The sequence below is a fragment of the Scyliorhinus torazame genome, chromosome 9, assembly GCF_047496885.1.
Source record: "Scyliorhinus torazame isolate Kashiwa2021f chromosome 9, sScyTor2.1, whole genome shotgun sequence".
Lineage (NCBI taxonomy): Eukaryota > Metazoa > Chordata > Chondrichthyes > Carcharhiniformes > Scyliorhinidae > Scyliorhinus > Scyliorhinus torazame.
Window position 1 is genome coordinate 18336402 of NC_092715.1, and position 21650 is coordinate 18358051.

At 51.8% G+C, this 21650-nt stretch overlaps 1 protein-coding gene across 2 annotated transcripts in view; it reads right to left on the minus strand.

The window, feature by feature from the left end:
* znf131 (zinc finger protein 131) overlaps nucleotides 1-11215 on the minus strand; it is a 44487-nt gene extending 33272 nt beyond the window's left edge. Inside the window, exons 1-3 of one of the 2 annotated variants that reach the window (XM_072515645.1) lie at nucleotides 11198-11215; nucleotides 9775-9910; nucleotides 7324-7425 (exon numbers count right to left, since the gene is read on the minus strand). In XM_072515645.1, the coding sequence (XP_072371746.1) occupies nucleotides 7324-7425; nucleotides 9775-9910 (238 nt within the window). In that variant the 5' untranslated portion in view covers nucleotides 11198-11215. The other variant, XM_072515644.1, reaches the window with a different exon arrangement.
* Between the last annotated feature and the right edge of the window lie 10435 nt (nucleotides 11216-21650).

Sequence of the window (21650 nt, forward strand, 5' to 3'; positions counted from 1 at the left end):
TAGATGGATGGATTTGTTTACTGTCATGTATACGGAGGTATAGTGAAAAGTATTGTTCGGTGTACAGTTCAGACAGATCGTTACGTGCATGAAAAGAAAATACATAGGGCAAATGTAAAATACAGAATGTAAATACATAGACACAGGTATCGGGTGAAGCATACAGGAGAGTAGTACTACTCAGCAGAGTAGATGTGTGAAGTGATCAGGCCAGTCCATAAGAGGGTCGTTTAGGAGTCTGGTAACGGCAGGGAAGAAGTTGTTTTGAATCTGTGCGTGTTCTCAGACTTTTGTATCTCCTGCCAAATGGAAGGAGTTGCAAGAGTGAGTAAGCTAGGTGGGAGGGGTCTTTGATTATGCTGCCCGCTTTCCCCAGGCAGCGGAAGGTGTAGATGGAGTCAATGGATGGGAGGTAATTTGTGTGATGGACTGGGCACTGTTCACAGCGCTCTGAAGTTTCTTACGGTCATGTTTGAGATCCGACACACTACGGTCGTGTCGTCAGCAAACCTGTTGCTGAAGTTGGAGCCAAATTTTGCCACGCAGTCGTGTGTGTATAGAGAGTATAGTAGGGGTGTATATAGGAGTGTGTATAGATAGTATAGTAGTATATTATACAGTTAAGTTAGCAAATCTTGGGTTGTTCTCCCTGAAGAAAAGGATATAGAGAGGGGTTTCATGGATGTGTACGAGATAATGACAGGGTTAGATGAGGTATATAAAGAGAACTCATTAGCTGATCATACATAGAACATAGAACCCTTCGGCCCTCGATGTTGCGCCGACCTATGAAACCACTCTAAAGCCCATCTACACTATTCCCTTATCGTCCGACAGGCTATGTGGACACTTTTCAGATTTGGGGTAAGAGATACAGGGGGAGGAACATGGCGAAGTACATTTCTTTACACATAGTGAGTGGTGGTGACGTGAAACTCGTTGCCTACGAGGGTGGAGGAGGCGGAGATGATCAATGATTTCAGAAGGAAATTGGATAACCTTGGATTTGAGTGAAATAAACTTGCAAAGCTACAGGGCTAGAGCAGAGGAACGAGACCGACCGGATTGTTCTACAGAGAGCCAGCATGGACCTGATGGGTTGGATGACCTTCTGTGTCCTGATGACGATGTGTGAGAGTGTGTGTGTATGGGAAAGTGTGTGTGGGAGACAGATAGAGAGAGAGAGAGAGAGTGTGAGTGAGTGAGTGTGTTTCAGTGGTAGGGAGGGCAGAGCTGTAAAGCTGTGGGCCCAAGCTGAAAGAGTGAGCTTCAAATTGGCCTCCTTCTGCACTGTAGGGATTCTATCGATAATAAAAGGTTGGGGGACAGGAGGTTGCTGAGGCAGAGGGGGAGTTCTCGAAGTGGACAAGGCCCGTGAATTTGAAGCACTGATCAATGGGCCCACAGTAAATGGATGAGATAGTTGTACTGAACAATTGGGTCAGGATGTGGACAAGGAGTTCAGTGAGTTGCAATTAATTAGGGAGTTGAGATAAACGTCCAAGAAGTCAGTCTTTTCCCCGACATTGTCAGTGGGTTTTAAACCATTCAAGCCACTGCTTCCTGCTTTACCTTAACTTCTGCTTTGAACCCCATTGATGCCTTGAACTTCAGGTTCTTTCAACAGTAATTTTTTTAAACATTAATCATGATATCTGGCGGTGAGTCACCTTTTTGAAGTGTAAAGTTCCCTCTACATTGTCCCCACTGTGATGAATGTAAGAATACTTATGGATTATACTTGGGCAGCACAGTAGCATAGTGGTTAGCACAATTGCTTCACAGCGCCAGGGTCCCAGGTTCGATTCCCGGCTTGGGTCAGTCTGTGCGGAGTCTGCACGTTCTCCCCGTGTGTGCGTGGGTTTCCTCTGGGTGCTCCAGTTTCCTCCCACAGTCCAAAGATGTGCAGGTTAGGTGGACTGGCCATGCTAAATTGCCCTTAGTGTCCAAAATTGCCTTCGTGTCAGGTGGGGTTACTGGGTTATGGGGATAGGGTGGAGGTGTGGGCTTGCGTAGGGTGCTCTTTCCAAGAGTCGATGTAGACTCGATGGGCCGAATGGCCTCCTTCTGCACTGTAAATTCTATGAATAGTTATATATGTTGCAGTGATGTTAAAAACCTGGATTAAGGTGTATGCGTGTATAAATATATATGTATATATATAACATACATATATTTATATATATGTTGCAGCAATATTTTTTTAAATCCTGGTTTAACATAGACTAGCAGTCTGTCTGCAATGATCTAATTAAGATGTTGTAAAAGTAGGATAATCAGTCATTCCAACCACGCACTTGTTAACAAAGAGATGCTTCATGGAACTTTGTTACGATTGCTGGAGATTCCCTGGAGATTAGATAACCTGAGACATAATGCGGGATTCTCCGTCGGTGGGATCCTCCGCTTCGTCGGGAGCGCATCCACGTGGGGTGACCACAAAGGGAAACCCCATTGGCCAGCTGCGGGAACGGAGAATCCCGCCCATTGTGTTTAGACTTCAGTAAGCAGGTCATGGGATCTGAGTGGGGTAGAGTTGATGTAATTAACGGGAGGAGCCAGGTCTGTCTCTCGTCTTGCGGTCTGCTGGGAGATTTTAAGTTGAGCAGCAGTTTTGCCACATGCTATGAGGTTGAGAAGTCTGACAGAGACAGAAGGGTTGCAGGCTGTGTCTGAAAGGGTCTCTCTCTACATTTCTGAAAGGAAATCTCTGCACAATAGTGTAGCAAGTATCCACGGGTTTGCTAACTTTATTTACCAATGGATTTTGACTTGTTATGGGCTTTGCTTAATTGGAGACAGAGAAGGCATGAGTTAATACTTAAAATATTTCCTTTTATTTTAAGAATTGTTTAACTATCAATTGAAAGTTATTTTCTGTGATATTAATGTGTTTAATCCTGTGTTAATAATAACATTTGTTTTAATATACAACCTCCCTATTTGTCGATGGGACCACTCCTGGAGCGAAGTATCCTTTCCTCACAGTTTTACAAATTGGAAAGCAGCCCCGCTTGATTGCTCCACCTTCCACAAACATTCAAACCCTCCACCACCGCCGCACAGTGGCAGCCGTGTGTACCATCTACAAGATGCACTGCAGTAACTCACCAAGGTTCCTGAGGCAAGACCTTCCAAACCCACAACCTCCAAGAAGGACAAGAGCAGCAGAGGGATTCCACCACCTGGAGGTTCTCCTCCAAGTCATTCACCACCCTGACTTGGAAATACATCGGCCGTTCCTTCACTGTCGCTGGGACAAAATCCTGGAACTCCCTCTCTAACAGCATAGTGGGTGTACCTACACCACATGGACTGCAGTGATTGAAGAAGTCAACTCGCCACCACCTTCTGAAGGACAACTAGGGATGGGCAATAAATGCTGGGCCTAACCAGTGACGCCCACATCCCATCAATTAATTTGAAATGTTGTTGTTCTCTAATATAAATTGGGATCTGGTCCAGTACTGTAACAGCATCAAACACCCCCAGGACAGGTACAGCACAGAGTTAGATACAGAGTAAAGCTCCCTCGACACTGTCCCCATCAAACACTCCAGGACCGGTACAGCATGGGCTTAGATACAGAGTAAAGCTCCCTCTACACTGTCCCCATCAAACACTCCCAGGACAGGTACAGCACGGGGTTAGATACAGAGTAAAGCTCCCTCTACACTGTCCCCATCAAACACTCCCAGGACAGGTACAGCACGGGGTTAGATACAGAGTAAAGCTCCCTCTACACTGTCCCCATCAAACACTCCCAGGACAGGTACAGCACGGGGTTAGATACAGAGTAAAGCTCCCTCTACACTGCCCCATCAAACACCCCCAGGACAGGTACAGCACGGGGTTAGATACAGAGTAAAGCTCCCTCTACACTGTCCCCATCAAACACTCCCAGGACAGGTACAGCACAGGGTTAGATACAGAGTAAAGCCCCCTCTACACTGTCCCCATGAAACACTCCCAGGACAGGTACAGCATGGGGTTAGATACAGAGTAAAGCTCCCTCGACACTATCCCCATCAAACACTCCCAGGACAGGTACAGCACGGGGTTAGTTACAGAGTAAAGCTCCCTCGACACTGTCCCCATCAAACACTCCCAGGACAGGTACAGCACGGGGATAGATACAGAGTAAAGCTCCCTCTACACTGTCCCCATCAAACACTCCCAGGACAGGTACAGCACGGGGTTAGATACGGAGTAAAGCTCCCTCTACACTATCCCCATCAAACACTCCCAGGACAGGTACAGCACAGGGTGAGATACAGAGTAAAGCTCCCTCTACACTGTCCCCATCAAACACTCCCAGGACAGGTCCAGCACAGGGTTGTATACAGAGTAAAGCTCCCTCTACACTGTCCCCATCAAACACTCCTAGGACAGGTACAGCATGGGGTTAGATACAGAGTAAAGCTCCCTCTACACTGTCCCCATCAAACACTCCCAGGACAGGTAAAGCACAGGGTTAGGTACAAAGTAAAGTTTCCTCTACACTGTCCCCATCAAACACTCCCAGGACAGACACAGCACGGGGTTAGATACAGAGTAAAGTTCCCTCTACACTGTCCCCATCAAACACTCCCAGGACAGACACAGCACGGGGTTAGATACAGGGTAAAGCTATCTCAGAGTAAGGACAGCACAATCCCTTACTGTGCATTAATGGTCAGCACACAGTCGCACTTGGTGTTGTTCTGGGTGAATTTGGTATTGGTGAATTAGAGACAGGCTCAAATTGAAATGTGGTCCTTTCATACACCTCTCCGAGGTCAGCCTATTGGGAACATTTCAGGTGCAATTGTGGATTTGGGGGAGAATGTTAATGGTGGGAGTGAAGATTGTACCAGTGAAACCTGGTTAACACGATTACAGCAGTCTCCACAGGAATGAAAGTCCAAGTCCAATTCCCTGTCACTACGTTTAAGTAAAAGACTGCCTACCTGGCACTAAAACGTGGAGGAGATACAGCTGTACCAGCGGCAAGACAGCAGCAACCTGTTCAACTGTATACTTCACACCTTACACTCTGCATTGCCGCCCCGTCCCAACAACAGTTTATAACTAAATGAACATTGCCAGCAGGGTATCTAGTTTGGCTACGAGCAGAACTTTGAATACTACACCCTGCCCATCAACAAAGCTGCCCAGATCCAGTTACTGGGAATCAACACTGCTGACTCCTATCTTGTCAATGTGCAGCTCCAGAAGTTGAACCAATTCACTGGACAGCTGGCGAGGGCAGGACTGGAGGCCGGAGGTGTTGACCAATAAGATGATCCTTGGCCATCACCTTTGTTGACATAAACGTGACGGCAGGAAGTTGCACGAATAACACCCCGCCATCCAGAGAATCTCCATCTCCAGGTTCAGCTTCTCTGTCACTCCCTCCCCACCTTCCTCTCTGAAAGCATTATCTATAAACCCCAAACCGTGCCAAACACTACAACTGCTCCCTCTTCAACCTGACTCTGGGACATGCCCCCAAATCACAGCAAAGTGTCTAATTCCCCTCTCTCCCTCACGGTGAAACACCCTCATGAGGTTTGTTGTTAAGCTCCACATGTACAAGTGCACGAGTATTACACGGAAACAGCTCCACACTAACCTCCTCACACCCTCTTTCATTGATCAGTATTTCCTTCTCTTCCTTCCCCCCTCGTTTATCCAGCTTCCACTTAAATTCGACTATGCTATTCGCTTCAACGATTCATTGTGGTAAGAGTTCCACAATCTAATCAATCTCGGAGTAAAAAATTTCTCATTGAATATATCAGTAATCTCTTACGTTTATGACTTCGAGCTTTGCATTCCTCCACAAGTGGGAACATTTTGCCTACATCTACCAGACTGAACCATTTAGTTGAGCATGCAAGGGGCAAATGACAAATTCTGGACTTATTGAAGGACCTCAGAGTGGGAATGCTGGGGGTCCGCTGAGAACCCACTTCTGCCAATCCCCCTCCCCCATCATTCACTTGTGGCCGGGGGTCCTTGACGATCCAAGACCTCAGTTGGGTGTTGTACCAGCAGCAGCCACTGCCTCCTCAGTGGCGCTGCTGAGTACAGAGGAGTTACCAGCCTCTGATTGGCCCGCAGGCACAACCTCCGCCTTTAAGATCATAGAATTTAAAGTGCAGAAGGAGGCCTTTCGGCCCATCGTATGTGCAGCCCTTGGAAAGAGCACCCCACTTAAGCCCACACCTCCGTAACCCCATCTAACCTTTTGGACACTAAGGGGAAATTGATCATGGTCAATCCACCTAACCTGCACATCTTTGGACTGTGGGAGGAAACCGGTGCACCCGGAGGAAACCCACGCAGACACGGGGAGAAACTGCAAGTCCACACAGTCACCCAGGGCCGGAATTGAACCCGGGTCCCTGGCGCTGTGAGGCAGCAGTGCTAACCATTGTGCCGCCGTGCCGTATGGGATGTGGACGTCGCTGGTTGGGCCAGCATTTATTATCCATCCCTCATTAACATTGAGGGGCAAGATTCAACCTCAGGAGTCCTTGACCCGGGGAAGGTGGTCAAACTCCTGAGCGGCACAGAGATGCGTTGGGCCTTCCTGAAAGGGGATGATGGAGGGCCAAGATTCTACCCTTCGTACTTGGTTGGAATCCAGCAGCTCTTCTGCACTCAGCAGCCCCACCAGAGAGGCTGTGGGAGTTTCTGGTAACTCCTTACCAAGGCCGCGGCATGCCAGGGGACTCAGGCCTTAGGTGAATGATGGCGGAACTGGGAGTTTCAGGGGAGTAGGGTTTGCATCAAGGGCAGGGGGCTGGCTCTCAGCGAGACCACCCCCTCCCCCCCCCCCCCCCCCCAAGACCCTTCCTTCCACATGTCCGGCCCTGCTTTTGAAAGAGGAATTTCCGTGAGCCCACACACCACCCTGTGGGTTCCCTTGTGGTGCTTCCTGAAGTGCCAGCACATCCCACCCACAGGTGCATTAGTACCAGTGGCAGTGGGGTGAGTAATTAATGCCCACTCAAGGGCCTCAACTGGGGCGGAGAGGGGAACCTGGCCACAGGCCTTGCAGCCAGACTTATATCAGGCTGGAGGAGATAAGGTGATGTCCACCCCCTGCCATAAAACTGGCCATGGGGGGAGGGCACAAGTGTCCACACCGAGACTGACCGACAGCTGGAGTTACTCTGGGTATGCTGGGGTGCAAAAGCTCTGAAGTAATTCAAGAGGTTCCTGAACTGGGTGGGATTGGCGGTCTCCAAGCATGGGGGTATCATGGAGACCAGATAGCCTTCGTCAGCATCCACTGATCTTGGTGAAGCAGTTCCTATTGTTTAGAAAACTCACCTTCGATCTCAACCAAGGGCTCTTCCCTGAAATCCTGGAAAAAGCGACAGAAGAATTGGCTGCAGGCAGCAAGGACAGCCTTGTGGGCTTTGAAATGGTGACCTGCAGAATAAAAGTGGCAGGAATAAATCATTTTGTAAAGGAAACTGCTCCCTGGACATGGATGTTTGGGCAGGGTGGACAATCATTTTTGGTGGGAATAGTGCCTCGGGAGTCAGGTTCAAGTCCCACTCCAGAGAGCTCGGTGCAAGGTCCTGGCTGACACTCCAGTGCTGAGGGAGTGCTGCACTGTCAGAGATGATGCCTTTCAGATTAGATGTTAAACAGAGGCCCTGTCAGTTGGATGTAAAAGGTCCATTGACTATTTTTGAAGATGAACTGGGGCATTCTCTCCGGTGCGCTGCCCAATACTTGTACCTCACCCGACCTCGTTAAAACACAGCGTCGTCACATCCAACCACCAAAAGTGCGGTAGATGGTCTCATCCGACCTCGTCAAAGTTCTGAAGCTGCATTCCCCACATCCCTGGCAGATGGAAGGATGCCAAACCTCACATCGCTGGTTGTGGGAGTTTGTTGTGCGCACACACTAGCTGCTGCAGTTTCTGCATTTGATTTTATTCATTCAGGGGAGGTGAACAGCGAAGGCAAGGCCAGCATTTATTGTCCAATCCTGACTGGCGGTGCTGAGCTGCCTTATTGAACTGAAGTCGCTGTTTGACTCAACTGGATGGTTGGCAGCGGGCAGTTAAGAGTCAACCTGCAACGTTTACTCCCTTCCAGAAGTACTTAAGTGACTATAAAGAGCTTTGGAGTGGCTTGAGGTAAGAACAGCTTATGAATGTAGGTCTTTCTTATTAACACATTAAAATTGTAGTTGTCCTCTAGGACACAGACAGCACAATGATTAATAATCTTAAAAGTACCAGATAACCCCCCCCCACCCCAATGCTGTCTGTCAAAATAATGAAGTAAATAGGCTGATAAAAATGAAAAGAAATGCATTTATTCTGCACTTTATTATTTCACTGAATAGATTACTGAGCTTATGTAGTCAAATACAGCTACTCTTCAGCAACAACATCACATGGAGACCCATGAGGTGAATAACAGACATTGCTGTGGGTCTGGAGTCACATGTAGGCCAGACCGGGTAAGGACGGCAGATTTCTTTCCCTAAAGGACATTAGTGAACCAGATGGGTATTTCCAACAATCGACAATGGTTTCATGGTCATCATTAGACTTTTTATTCCAGATTTATTTATTTTTTATTCAAATTTCACCATCTGCAGTGGCGGGATTTGAACCTGGGTTTACTCTGAGCATTACTCTGGGTCTCTGGATTACGAGTCCTGCGACAATAAAACTACGCTGTCTCCCCTGTAAATTGATACAGATATCCCAGAGCAGCAAGTACTGAGGGAGCAGGCGTTGTTCTGTAAGAGCTAGTGATACATTACACTGGATCCTGTCTGTCCCTTCCATAAGCTGTAATGGGTGGAAGGTTGGGATGGTACATTGGAAGAAGGGGGTCAAACTGACGGTCTGTATTTTATGAGCTATGTGGCTCATTACTGGTTGTACTTGTTAAATGTGGATTTTCGGGAAGGGTCAACGCTCTAGCTAAGCAGATGCACAGCCATGCAGCAGTCTGGAGGGTACCGCACAGGCCTTGTCCTGTGATAAATAACTCATGGCTATGCTAGACATTTGAAAGGGATCGCGCAGTGAGAAAAATGTGCCATGCATAACAACAAAAGCTTAGAAAGGGAATATTGGTCAGCTCCCTGACTATTTTCAAATTTTCTTGGGATAGTGTTGGAAGCAAAGAAAGGTAGGCACCCTCCAACACTACCCTGGAGTGTAAGGAGGCGGCACCTCTAACCATGCAGCACTCACTCAGTGCCACAGTGAGGGTTATGTACTTAAATCCATCATCACTACCTCGCAAGAAGAGGGCCACTAACGGAGCCGAGGCAGGAAAGAAGACAAGTTATTGCTCCTGCCGTTTTCATTAAAATTTACAGCTCAGGAGGCGGCCATGTGGTCAATCTTGTCTATACCAGCCCATGCCCAAAACCAACTGTCCAGCTCCAGGTCTCGAGCTCATAGCACTTCAAGTTCATACCTATGTATTTCCTTAAAATACAATGAGGGTTACTGGGTCCACCATTCCAGATCCCCACCATCGTCTGGGTGAAAAGAAAATGTCTTTGGTTCCCCTCAAATCTTTCCAGTGATTACTTTAAATCAGGTTACCGAACTCTCTGCTGATGGAAATAGGTCCTTCCTCTAAATAGTTCAATAGTTTTCATCAATGTTTAAAAAATTATGTGCCACTTGGGTTTTTTTTTTGGGTGGCAAAAATAACAAAATCCTTTCCAGTCCAAAGAACGTGGTTCCCAACAGACCTAAGCTTCACACACCAAAAGCGAGTGCTGAATACTGACCGTCCACAATTAGAGTAATGTCGGTAAATTGCTCCTGCTGCCGTTGTTCATTCAGTCTGTCCAGTACCACCTTATAGTGACTTGGTACCTCATGAACATGGTCCACCAACACCTCCTCTGCCGCCATTTCAGACATCTGAGAAACAAAGCACAGACCAAAACCCTTTTTAAAATGCCAGACAATGTGTTTTTTCTTTATTACTTTATGAGATGTAGCCTTTGCTGGCAAGATCAGAATTTGCTGCCCAACCCTGATTACATCTGAACTGAGTGGTTCACTTGGCCATTTCAGAGGGCAATTAAGAGTTAACCACGTGGTTCTGGAGTCACATGTAGGCCAGACCGGGTAAGGACGGCAGATTCCCTTCCCTAAAGGACATTAATGAACCAGATAGCTTTTTAACAACAATGTCAAGGTCACCATTACAGATTTAATAATTTAATGCGAGGAAACTATATGGATCTCATGTTAACCACCTCCCAATCCACCAATGGCAGGCGGAGATCCTACATCCCAATCCACCAATGGCAGACGGGGATCCCAAGTTCCAAACCACCAATGGCAGGCGGGGATCCCACACCCCAATCCACCAATGGCAGGAGGGGATCAAACGTCCGAAGCCACCAATGGCAGGCAGGGATCCCATGTCCCAATCCACCAATGGCAGACAGGGATCCCACCACGTCCCAATCCACCAATGGCAGGCGGGGCTCCCACGTCCCAATCCACCAATGACAGACGGGGATCCCACATCCCAATCCACCAATGACAGACAGGGATCCCACATCCCAATCCACCAATGGCAGGTGAGGATTCATGTCCCAATCCACCAATGGCAGGCGGGGATCTCCCATCCCAATCCACCAATGGCAGGTGGGGATCTCCCATCCCAATTCACCAATGGCTGGCAGGGATCCCAAGTCCCAATCCACCAATGGCAGGCGGGGTCTGACGTCGTTCAGACGCAGCTTCCGGTCTAAAGGGGGCGGGGTCACTGGTGACCCGCCTCGGCACCGGAAGGCCTACATTCAGGCTTCCACCTGCAGCCGAAGCCCCGGGGTGGTCTTGATGGAGAGCGGGGGGTGGGGGGGCCGGGTGTGAGTGACGCGGCGGCGCTTCAGCCGACAGCGGCTGCCCGGGGACCCGGGCGGTTTTGAAGCCGCCGCCGGCATTTCCCGCCCTGACGGGGGCGGCGGGCGACTGTTGACGGCCGTTACGTCATCAAACCGCGCATTTGACCGAACAAAACGGCCGCCTTTCCTTCTCCTCACCGGCCGGCCGGCCGCCACTTCCCGCCGGGGCTCGCCCAGTGCGCGGCTCCGGGCCGCGCTCTCCGCTCCCGCTGCCCGCCGCTGCCGCCGGCTCCGCGCCGATGCACAGGCCTCGCCTTCCCGGCGGCCCCCGCGCCGCCTGACCTCTCACCTTGGCAACCCAGCAGCACGCGGCCGGTCACCGGGGCAACGCGGGAGCGACGCCCCGCCCCCGCCGCTCAAAGCCCGCCCATTGTCCCAGAGGAGCATCAGCTGTACACCTCCTCCCCTGAATAAAATTACAGCACTGAGGAGTGTCATGGAATGCAAATAATGATATACAGGCAGCTAATGAACACCGAGAACAGGATATGGGCAGGCAGGACACTTGGGGGTGGTATCTCACTATAAAAAGCATCTACAGAGTGAGTCAGGGTGTATGTACAATATCACACCTCCAGCACGTGGCTAAGAGCTAGTCTGGTTCAGTCAGACAGAGTAACCACACTTTGGTTAGCAGAGAGTCGAACTCATAGATGACTGCTACTGGTTCAATAAATCAGATTGAGCCAACTTCAGTGTCTGGAGTATCTTTTGGTTAAAGCTGCATCCAGTTGCAGCCTGTGTTCTCCCAGAGTACACAGCACGACAAGGGGTATCCAACAGTACAACCCCTCCCCTGAAAAAATTCCAGGACTGAGCAGCATCAGCAGTACACCCCCTCCCCTGAAAGAATTACAGTACTGAGCAACATCAGCAGCACACCCCATCCCCTGAAAAAATTACAGTACTGAGCAGCAGCGCACCCCCTCCCCTGAAAGAATTACAGTACTGAGCAACATCAGCAGGACACCCCCCTCCCCTGAAAAAATTACTGGACTGAGGAGCACCATCAGCACACCTCCTCCCCTGAAAGAATTAGAGCAGCCAGGACACCCGGGCCAGGTGAGACCTGGAACAACCACGTACACACATACACACACCCCCGTGAAAGATTTTTTTTTTAAAAGGAGAGGGGAGATGCTGAGGGAAATGCTTCTTTCTGGTGATGGGAGCAGGTTGTGAGTAGGGTACAAAGAGTTTGGGGCCAGTTTCGCTCAGTTGGCTGGCCGGCTGGTTTGTGATATAGAGCAAGGCGCCAGCAGCGCAGGGTTCAATTCCTGTATCGGCTGAGGTTATTCATGAAGGCCTCACTTTCTCACCCTTGCCGCTCGCATGAGGTGTGGTGACCCTCAGGTTAAATCACCACCAGTCAGCTCTCCCCCTCAAAGGGGAAAGCAGCCTATGGTCATCTGGGACAATAGCGACTGTCGTGCTGGGTGCTCTGCTACATAGACGAACCAACACGGTTGCGGATGGTACAACTTTATTACTAACAATAACAACATCTGTAAACTGGTTACTGTGGTTCATTCATTACCCTCTAACCTGTGGACCCAGCCCTAACACTATCTTGGAGAAGCACTCAGCACATGGTGAATGTCTGAGTGGCTTGCTGTGAGCTCTGTGCCCTGAGCTGTCTCCTGCTGGATTGAGCGGGATGTGTCGTGTTCCCCGTTTTATAGTGTGTATGCTCTTGCCTGTGATTGGCTGTGATGTTGTGTGTGTATTGATTGGTCCGTTGATCTGTCCCTCAGTGTGTATGTATGCTTGCACATAATGTTTATCTGAATATCATGACAGCGACTTTACAGGTTTACAAAGAGGCCGTGTGCACTGATTAAAAATTTGTTTCAATTCAGCACAGATTGATTTATTGTCACGTGTACCGAGGTGCAGTGAAAAGTATTGTCCAGACAGATCGTTCCATACGTGAAAAGAAAATACATAGAGCAAACATAAAATACACAATGTAAATACATAGACACGGGCATCGGGTGAAGCATACAGGAGTGTAGTACTACTCAGCAGAGAAGATATGTGAAGAGATTGTTTCAGTCCATAAGAGGGTCATTCAGGAGTCTGGTAACAGTGGGGAAGAAGCTGTTTTTGAATCTGTTTGTGCGTGTTCTCAGACTTTTGTATCTCCTGCCCAATGGAAGAGTGAGTAAGCCGGGTGGGAGGGGTCTTTGATTATGCTGCCTGCTATCCCCAGGCAGCGGGGGGTGTGGACAGAGGCAATGGATGGGAGGTGGTGTTCACAACTCTGAAGTTTCTTGCGGTCTTGGGCCAAGCAGTTGCCCATACCAGGCTGTGATGCAGCCAGTGAGGATGAAGGCCCCACCTTCTCAACCTTGCCCCTCGCCTGAGGTGTGGTGATACCCCTCAAAGGGGAATGCAGCCTCTGGCCATCTGGGACAATGGCGACTTTACCTTTTACTTTACTCCTGGCTATTGAATACTCTGTACGTAAACTATCCAAACTCCTCGATTAGATTCTAACCTGTAACTCACTGCCGTGTATCCATTACTATCTCGTCATTTGCTGAATGAGATATTGCATGAACTTGCTCTGCCTACAATTCATGCAAATTGCAGAGTGAACTTCCGCTCATCTGGGACTATGGTGACTTTACAAAAGTGCTACAGATAGGCTGTGTGTGTGGATTAAAAACTTGGCAGATATAAAGTACAGATATCACAGAATTGTTTCTAATCAGCACAGAAGGAGGCTATCCAGCCCATCACGTCGGCACCGGCTCTCCGAATGAGCCATCCGCCAAGTGTTATTTTTTTAAATAGAATTTACAGTGCAGAAGGAGGCCATTCGGCCCATCAAGTCTGCACCAGCCCTTACAGAAAGCACCCTACTGAAGCCCACGTATCTACCCTATCCCTGTAACCCAGTAACCCCACTGTGGTGAATGTATTCACCAGAATAAGTTGTCTGTAGAGTACTGTGATATCCCTTTTCCATGTAGTGTACTGGAACCCTGGTGGGCTCTGCCTCTGGCTCCGCCCCCCCCAGACAGTATATAGACCGGCCGCCTGGGGGTGACACTCAGTTGTTACAGCAATCTCAGGCAGGCAAGTTCTTGTGTAATAAAGCCTATGTTCTCTCGCTCTCATCATGTAGCAGTGGATTAATGGTACATCAATTTATTACACAAAGACATCACTATGGAAGCCGCTCAGAAGCCTGATAAATTGGAACTCGACGCACGAGCAGCAGAAGCTCAGGAAATCTTATCCCACTGGCTCCACTGTTTTGAGGCCTACCTCGACTCCTCTGCAACGCCTCCGTCCGACGCCCTCAAGCTGCGCCTCCTCCACGCCCGGGTGAGCCACCGAATCTCTGGTACGATACAGGACGCAGCCACGTACAACGCGGCAGTTGCGATTCTAAAGAGACAGCTCGTGAAGCCTGTGAACGAAGTGTTCGCGCGGCACTTCCTCACTACCCGCCGACAACGCGCCGGGAAATCACTGGATGAGTACCTGGAGAACCTGACGACTCGCCCGCAACTGCAACTACAGGGATGTAAAGGCCGACGAGCACATTAAACTGATGATCCGGGACACCTACGTTGCTGGGGTCCGGTCTAACTACATCTGGCAGCGACTGCTGGAAAACGGGGCCACTGACCTACAGGACACGGTAAAGCTAGCCTCCTCGTTAGAGGTGGCCTACCAGAGCCTCAGCGCGTTCCCGGCAGACCCAGCGAACCCCTCGTGGGCACCACAGATGCGGCCTTCACCAGACCCGACTACGTCCCAGGCCTGTGCCGCACGGCTGCCAGTTCCGCCCGGAGGACCGCCTTGCTACTTCTGATGTCAGGGCCAACACCCCCGGCAGTGTAGCCCAGCCTGCACCGCGACATGCAGCGACTGCGGCAAGAAGGGACATTTCGCCACAGTCTGTCTGGCCCGACCCAAAGCCCCGAAGTCGAAAGCGTACCAGGCCCAACGCATGGATTCACAGGCCCACAGACCCCACAATGTGGCTGCGTGCCTGCCGGCACCGCCCCCTTCAGACACGTCATCTGCCTCGTGCAGCTCGTGGGGCCGCCATCTTTAACCCAGCCCGACATGTGCGACCCGTGGGGGCAGCCATATTGGCCGCCATCTTCAGCACCAACCGTCACGCGCGACCAATGGGGGCGTCCATCTTGGTCGCCATCTCCGACCCAGCCGGACACGTGCAACTCGTGGGGACCGCCATCTTATGACCCCGATACCTCTGACCACGCAGACTACCCGCAGCTTGGTGCAGGCACCCTCAACCAGTCGCAGCCAAAACACCTAAAAAATTCGATGATGGCCGTCCGGGTCAATGGGCACAAGACCCTCTCTGCCTTTTCGACTCTGGGAGCACAGAGAGCTTCGTCACGGTAAGGCGCTGCTCCCTCCACATCTACCCCGCGTCCCAGACAATCTCCCTCGCCTCCGGATCCCATTCGGTGCAGATCCGGGGGGTACTGTGTCGCGAACCTCGCGATGCAGGGCGCTGAGTACAGCCAATTTAAACTGTATGTCCCCCCTCGCCCCTGCACAGCCCTACTGCTTGGACTCGACTTCCAAGCAGTCACCGAAGCCTGATGCTAAAGTTCAGCGGACCCCTACCCCCCCCCCCTCACTGTATGCAGCCTTGCGACCCTTAAGGTCGCCCCCCTCCATCGCTCTTTGCGAACTTCACCCCCGACTGTAAGCCCGTTGCCACCAGGAGCAGGCGGTACAGTTCACAAGACATGGCTTTTATCAAGTCGGAGGTCCAGCGACTCTTGAGGGAGGGGATCATCGAGGCCAGCAACAGCCCCTGGAGAGCACAAGCGGTGGTTGTCAGGACCGGGGAAAAGAATCAGATGGTCATGGACTACAGCCAGACCATTAACCAGTTCACGCAACTTGATGCGTACCCCCTCCCCCGCATAGCAGAGATGGTCAACCAGATTGCATAGTGATGCACTATCAATTACGACGAGACGAGAGTAGAGAGTAATCGAGGCTTTATTACGCAGAGATGTGGAACCTCCCACAGCTGCTGCCGAAATGGCTACAGCTCGGAGAGCCAGCAGGCTGTAGTACAGGGGCCTTACCATAATACCCTCGTATGCAGTACATACAATACAACAGTGGTGACTACCACATTCACCCCCTGTTAGAAAAGAGTCCAGCGGGGGTGGTGAAAAACTACTTACATACAGGTTGTTTAAAATTTAAGAAAGAGGTTACAAATTTAGACGATCGGGTGCCTTGATCCGTCGTTGCGAGCGCCTGTGATTCAGGCGTCAGTTCGATCGTCGGTGACTCCGGGAGCGTGTCAACCTCATCTTCATCCCTGGGTGGGACCAAGGGGAGGACGGATCGTCCTGGAGAGGGGGCCGTGGTGGGGTGCGCCAGGGGGAGGGAGGATGGCGCCGGGGAGGGGGGGGGTGTGGGGACCCAGCTGGTGCCAGGTCCCTGAGGGAGACTGTGTCTTGGCGCCTTCGGGGTACGCTACGTAGGCGTACTGTGGGTTTGCGTGGAGTAGCTGTACCCTCTCAACCAACAGGTCCGCCTTGTGGAGCCGCACGTGCTTGCGGAGGAGAACGGGTCCTGGAGCTGCCAGCCAGGTTGGGAGCGAAACCCCGGAGGTGGACCTCCTGGGGAAGGCCAAGAGATATTCATGGGGAGTTTCGTTAGTCGCCGTGCACAGGAGCGACCGAATGGAGTGAAGTGCCTCGGGGAGGACATCCTGCCACCGGGAGGCCGGGAGATTTCTGGGCCGTAGGGCCAGCTGGATGGCCCTCCAGATCTCCTGCTCCACCTGCCCGGTTCCCTGGGGGTTGTAGCTGGTCGTCCCACTCAGGCAATGCCCCTGTTGAGCAGGTACTGGCGCAGCTCATCGCTCATAAATGAGGACCCCGGTCGCTGTGGACGTAGGCAGGGAAACCGAACAGAGCGAAGATGGTGTTGGGGGCTTTGATGACGGTGGCAGACGTCATATCGAGGCATGGGACGGCGAAGGGGAATCTTGAATATTCGTCGACCACATTAAGAAAGTATGTGTTGCGGTCGGTGGAGGGGAGGGGCCCTTTGAAGTCCATGCTGAGGCGTTCAAAGGGGCGGGAGACCTTCACCAGGCGCGCACGGTCTGGCCGGTAGAAGTGCGGTTTACACTCCGCGCAGACCTGGCAGTCTCTGGTGATAGCCCTGACTTCCTCGATGGAGTAGGGTAGATTGCGGGCCTTTATGAAGTAATAAAAGCGGGTGACCCCTGGGTGACAGAGATCGACGTGCAGGGTCAGAAGTCGGTCCACTTGTGCGCTGGCACATGTACCTCGGGATAGGGCATCGGGGGGCTCGTTGAGCTTACCGGGGCGATACAAAATCTCGTAATTATAGGTGGAAAGCTCGATCCTCCACCTCAAGATCTTATCATTTTTGATCTTACCCCGCTGTGTGTTAAACATAAAGGCAACCGACCATTGGTCAGTGAGGAGAGTGAATCTCCTGCCGGCCAGGTAATGCCTCCAATGCCGCACAGCTTCAACGATAGCTTGGGCCTCCTTTTCGACAGAGGAGTGCCAAATTTCGGAGGCATGGAGGGTGCGGGAAAAGAATGCCATGGGTCTGCCTGCCTGGTTGAGGTTGGCGGCCAGAGCGACGACTGATGCATCGCTCTCGACTTGGAAGGGGAGGGTCTCGTCGACCGCGTGCATCGTGGCCTTGGCGATGTCGGCCTTGATATGGTTGAAGGCCTGGTGAGCCTCGGCCGTCAGGGGAAAACCTGTGGAGTGGATGAGTGGGCGGGTCTTGTCCGCATAGTTAGGGACCCACTGGGCGTAATATGAGAAGAACCCCAGGCATCGTTTGAGGGCCTTGGGGCAATGGGGAAGGGAGAGTTCCATGAGGGGGCACATGCGATCGGGGTCAGGCCCTGGAGCTCCGTTCTGAACCACATAGCCGAGGATGGCTAATCGGTTCGTGCTGAACACGCACTTTTCCTTGTTGTAGGTTAGGTTGAGGAGTTTGGCGGTGTGGAGAAATTTGGAAAGGTTAGCGTCGTGGTCCTGCTGATCCTGACCGCAGATGGTGACGTTATCCAGGTACGGGAAAGTGGCCCGCAGTCCGTACCGGTCAACCATTCGGCCCATCTCCCGTTGGAAGACCAAGACACCGTTAGTGACGCCGAAGGGAACCCTAAGGAAGTGGTAAAGGCGGCCATCCGCTTCAAACGCGGTGTACTGGCGGTCCACCTTGCGAATGGGGAGCTGGTGATAGGCAGATTTCAGGTCCACTGTCGAGAAGACCCGGTACTGTGCAATCTGATTGACCATATCAGATATGCGTGGGAGAGGGTACGCGTCGAGCTACGTGTACCGATTGATGGTATGACTGTAGTCAACGACTGTGGTAGGCTATATTAGGGGTATCGCGGTACCTAGGTGGGATGTATCTTATACTGTAGTACGAGTGGTAGAACCTGCCTGCTGGTTCCGCCCAGCAGGCGGAGCATAAGAGTCTGTGTTTCACCCACAGCAGTCATTCTGTACCGGAGTTGCTGGAGTAACCACTTGTTCATTAAAGCCTTGAATTGGACTACAATCTCGCTTCAGTAGTGATTGATCGAGCATCAATTTAATGAACAAAATTGAAGAATGGCTGCTCTCCACATCAAGCCAGAGTGTCTACAAATCAGCCCCCAATCGGCAAATGCAGCAGCAACATTTAAACATTGGCTGGCATGTTTCAACGGGTACATCAGGACGGTCCCGACTACCCCCACGGAGGAACAGAAATGCAAGTCCTTTAGCTACCAGACGGCAGATCCCAGGGGAATCACTGGACGATTTTTACCGCGCATTGTTAGTGTTAGAAACTGTAACTGTCCACAAGTCTCAGCCAATGACCACACCAAACTCTTAATATGGGAGGCTTTTGTTGCGGGCATGCTGTCCTCTAAAATCCGCCAGCGACTGCTGGAAAACGAGATGCCAGGGCTTAAAGAGGCACGGAAACTTGCGCACTCCCTAGGTGTAGCCTCCCGCAACGCCCAGGTCTACGTTCCCGACCGCGCGGTAACCGCATGGACAGGGTGGACCCCACCCGCGGCCGATTCCAAAGCACCCCTAAATTCCCCACAAGCTTGTGCAGTGCGGCAGCCAGGAAACCCCGGGAGGAGGGCCCAATGCTATTTTTGCAGGCAAAACAAACACCCCCGGCAACGCTGCCCTGTCCGATCCGCAATCTGCAAGGGCTGCGGGAAGAAGGGGCACCTCGTGGCAGTATGCCAGGCCCGGTCGGCCGCCGCTGTCTCCACAGGTAAACCGGGCCCGCTGCCATTCCTCTCCTCATAGGCCATGTGCGATTCATGGGGGCAGCCATCTTGGATGACGTCTCAGGACCCCGACTTGCCTGGCCATGTATCGCCTGATGAGATCTCCCAGCCAGCCAAGTGCGGTTCATGGGGGCAGCCATCTTGGATGACGTCTCAGGACCCCGACTTGCCTGGCCATGTATCGCCTGATGAGATCTCCCAGCCGGCCAAGTGCGGTTCATGGGGGCAGCCATCTTGGATGACGTCTCAGGACCCCAACTCAGGTGGCAGTGTATCGCCCAACGAGATCTCTCAGCTTCTGCCACAACTTGCCTCCGTGACACTGGACCAGTTTCGGCCCCAAACGCTTTCAACCACTACGACGTCGGTACTCATCAACGGGCACAAGACATCCTGCTTGATCGACTCTGGGAGCACGGAGAGCTTCATCCATCCCAATACGGTAAGACACTGCTCCCTCGCTGTACACCCGATTAAACAAAAGATCTCCCTGGCCTCTGGGTCCCACTCTGTGGAGATCCAGGGGTACTGCATAGCCAACCTCACGGTCCAGGGCGTGGAGTTCAATAACTTCCGACTCTACATCCTCCCCCATCTCTGCGCTGCCACACTCCTGGGACTGGACTTCCAGTGTAACCTGCAAAGTTTAACGTTCAAATTCGGCGGCCCCATACCCCTCCTCACTGTCTGCGGCCTCGCGACCCTCAAGGTCGAACCGCCTTCCCTGTTTGCAAACCTTACCCCCGATTGCAAACCCGTCGCCACCAGGAGCAGACGGTACAGTGCCCAGGATCGGATCTTTATTAGGTCGGAAATCCAACGGTTACTAAAGGAAGGTGTTATTGAGGCCAGCAACAGCCCCTGGAGAGCTCAAGTGGTGGTTGTAAAGACCGGGGAGAAACATACGACGGTCATAGACTACAGTCAGACCATCAACAGGTGTACGCAGCTCGACGTGTACCCTCTCCCCCGCATATCTGAAATGGTCAACCAGATAGCGCAATACAAGGTTTTCTCCACAGTAGACCTTAAATCAGCCTACCACCAGCTCCCCATTCGCCCGGATGACCGCATGTACACTGCATTCGAAGCAGATGGGCGGGGCTCTACCACTTTCTAAGGGTTCCCTTTGGTGTCACAAATGGGGTCTCGGTCTTCCAAAGGGAGATGGACCGAATGGTTGACCGGCACGGTCTGTGGGCCACGTTCCCGTACCTCGACAATGTCACCATCTGCGGCCACGACCAGCAGGACCATGACACCAACCTCCGCAAATCCTTAACTTAACCTATAACAAGGACAAATGCGTGTTTAGCACCGATCGCCTAGCCATCCTCGGCTACGTAGTGCATGATGGAGTCATAGGCCCAGATCCCGAACGCATGCGCCCCCTCATGGAGTTTCCCCTCCCTCACTGCCCCAAGGCCCTGAAACGTTGCCTGGGCCTCTTGTGGTAGTCGGTATTAGGGGTATTACGGTACCCAGGTTGATGCTGTAAGACCATTGGTGTGGGAGGTACCTGAGACTGCTATATCATTGGTGAAGCCTGCCTGCTGGTTCCACCCAGTAAGGTAGAGTATAAGAGCCTGTGTCTCCCGAGCAGCTGCATTCTGTACCTGCGCTGCTGGGGGAAACATCTAGTCCAATAAAGCCTTCAATTGTCATCCAATCTCGCTTCTGGAGTTATTGATCGAGCATCAATTTATTGGACTAGATTTTAAAGAATGGAGCTCCGTATCAAGCCGGAGTGTCTGCAACTCAGCACCCACGCGGCAAACTCAGCGGCAACCTTCGAACACTGGCTGGCGCGCTTCAAAAGGTACCTGAGGACGGCCATGACTGAACCTACAGAGGACCAGAAACTGCAAGTTCTCCACTCGACGGTGAGCCCAGAGATCTACACCATCATCGAGGATGCGGACGATTTCGAGGCCGCAATGACCCTGCTGAAAGGACACTATATTCGCTCAGTAAACCAGGTCTACGCCCGATATCTGCTAGCGACGAGGCGACAAATCCCCGGGGAATCGCTGGAGGAATTCTACCGTGCGCTCCTGGTGTTAGGTAGGAACTGTGACTGCCCGCAAGTTTCAGCCAGCGACCACACAGAACTTTTGATCCGGGACGCATTCGTTGCAGGTATGCTGTCCTCCCAAATCTGCTAGCGGCTGCTAGAAAAAGAGACACTAGGCCTCAAGGAAGCATGGGCTCTTGCTAGCTCCCTGGATGTGACCTCCCGAAACGCCCGCACTTACATACCCGACTGTGCGGCGGCCCCTTGGGCAGCGTGGAACCCCCCCCGCGGCCAACTCCAATGCATCCCCCATCCCCCCACAAGCTTGCACTGCGTGACTACCAGGCAACTCCGGGGGGACCCACTTCTATTTTTGCGGGCAAGCCAAGAACCCCCGGCCAAGCTGCCCGG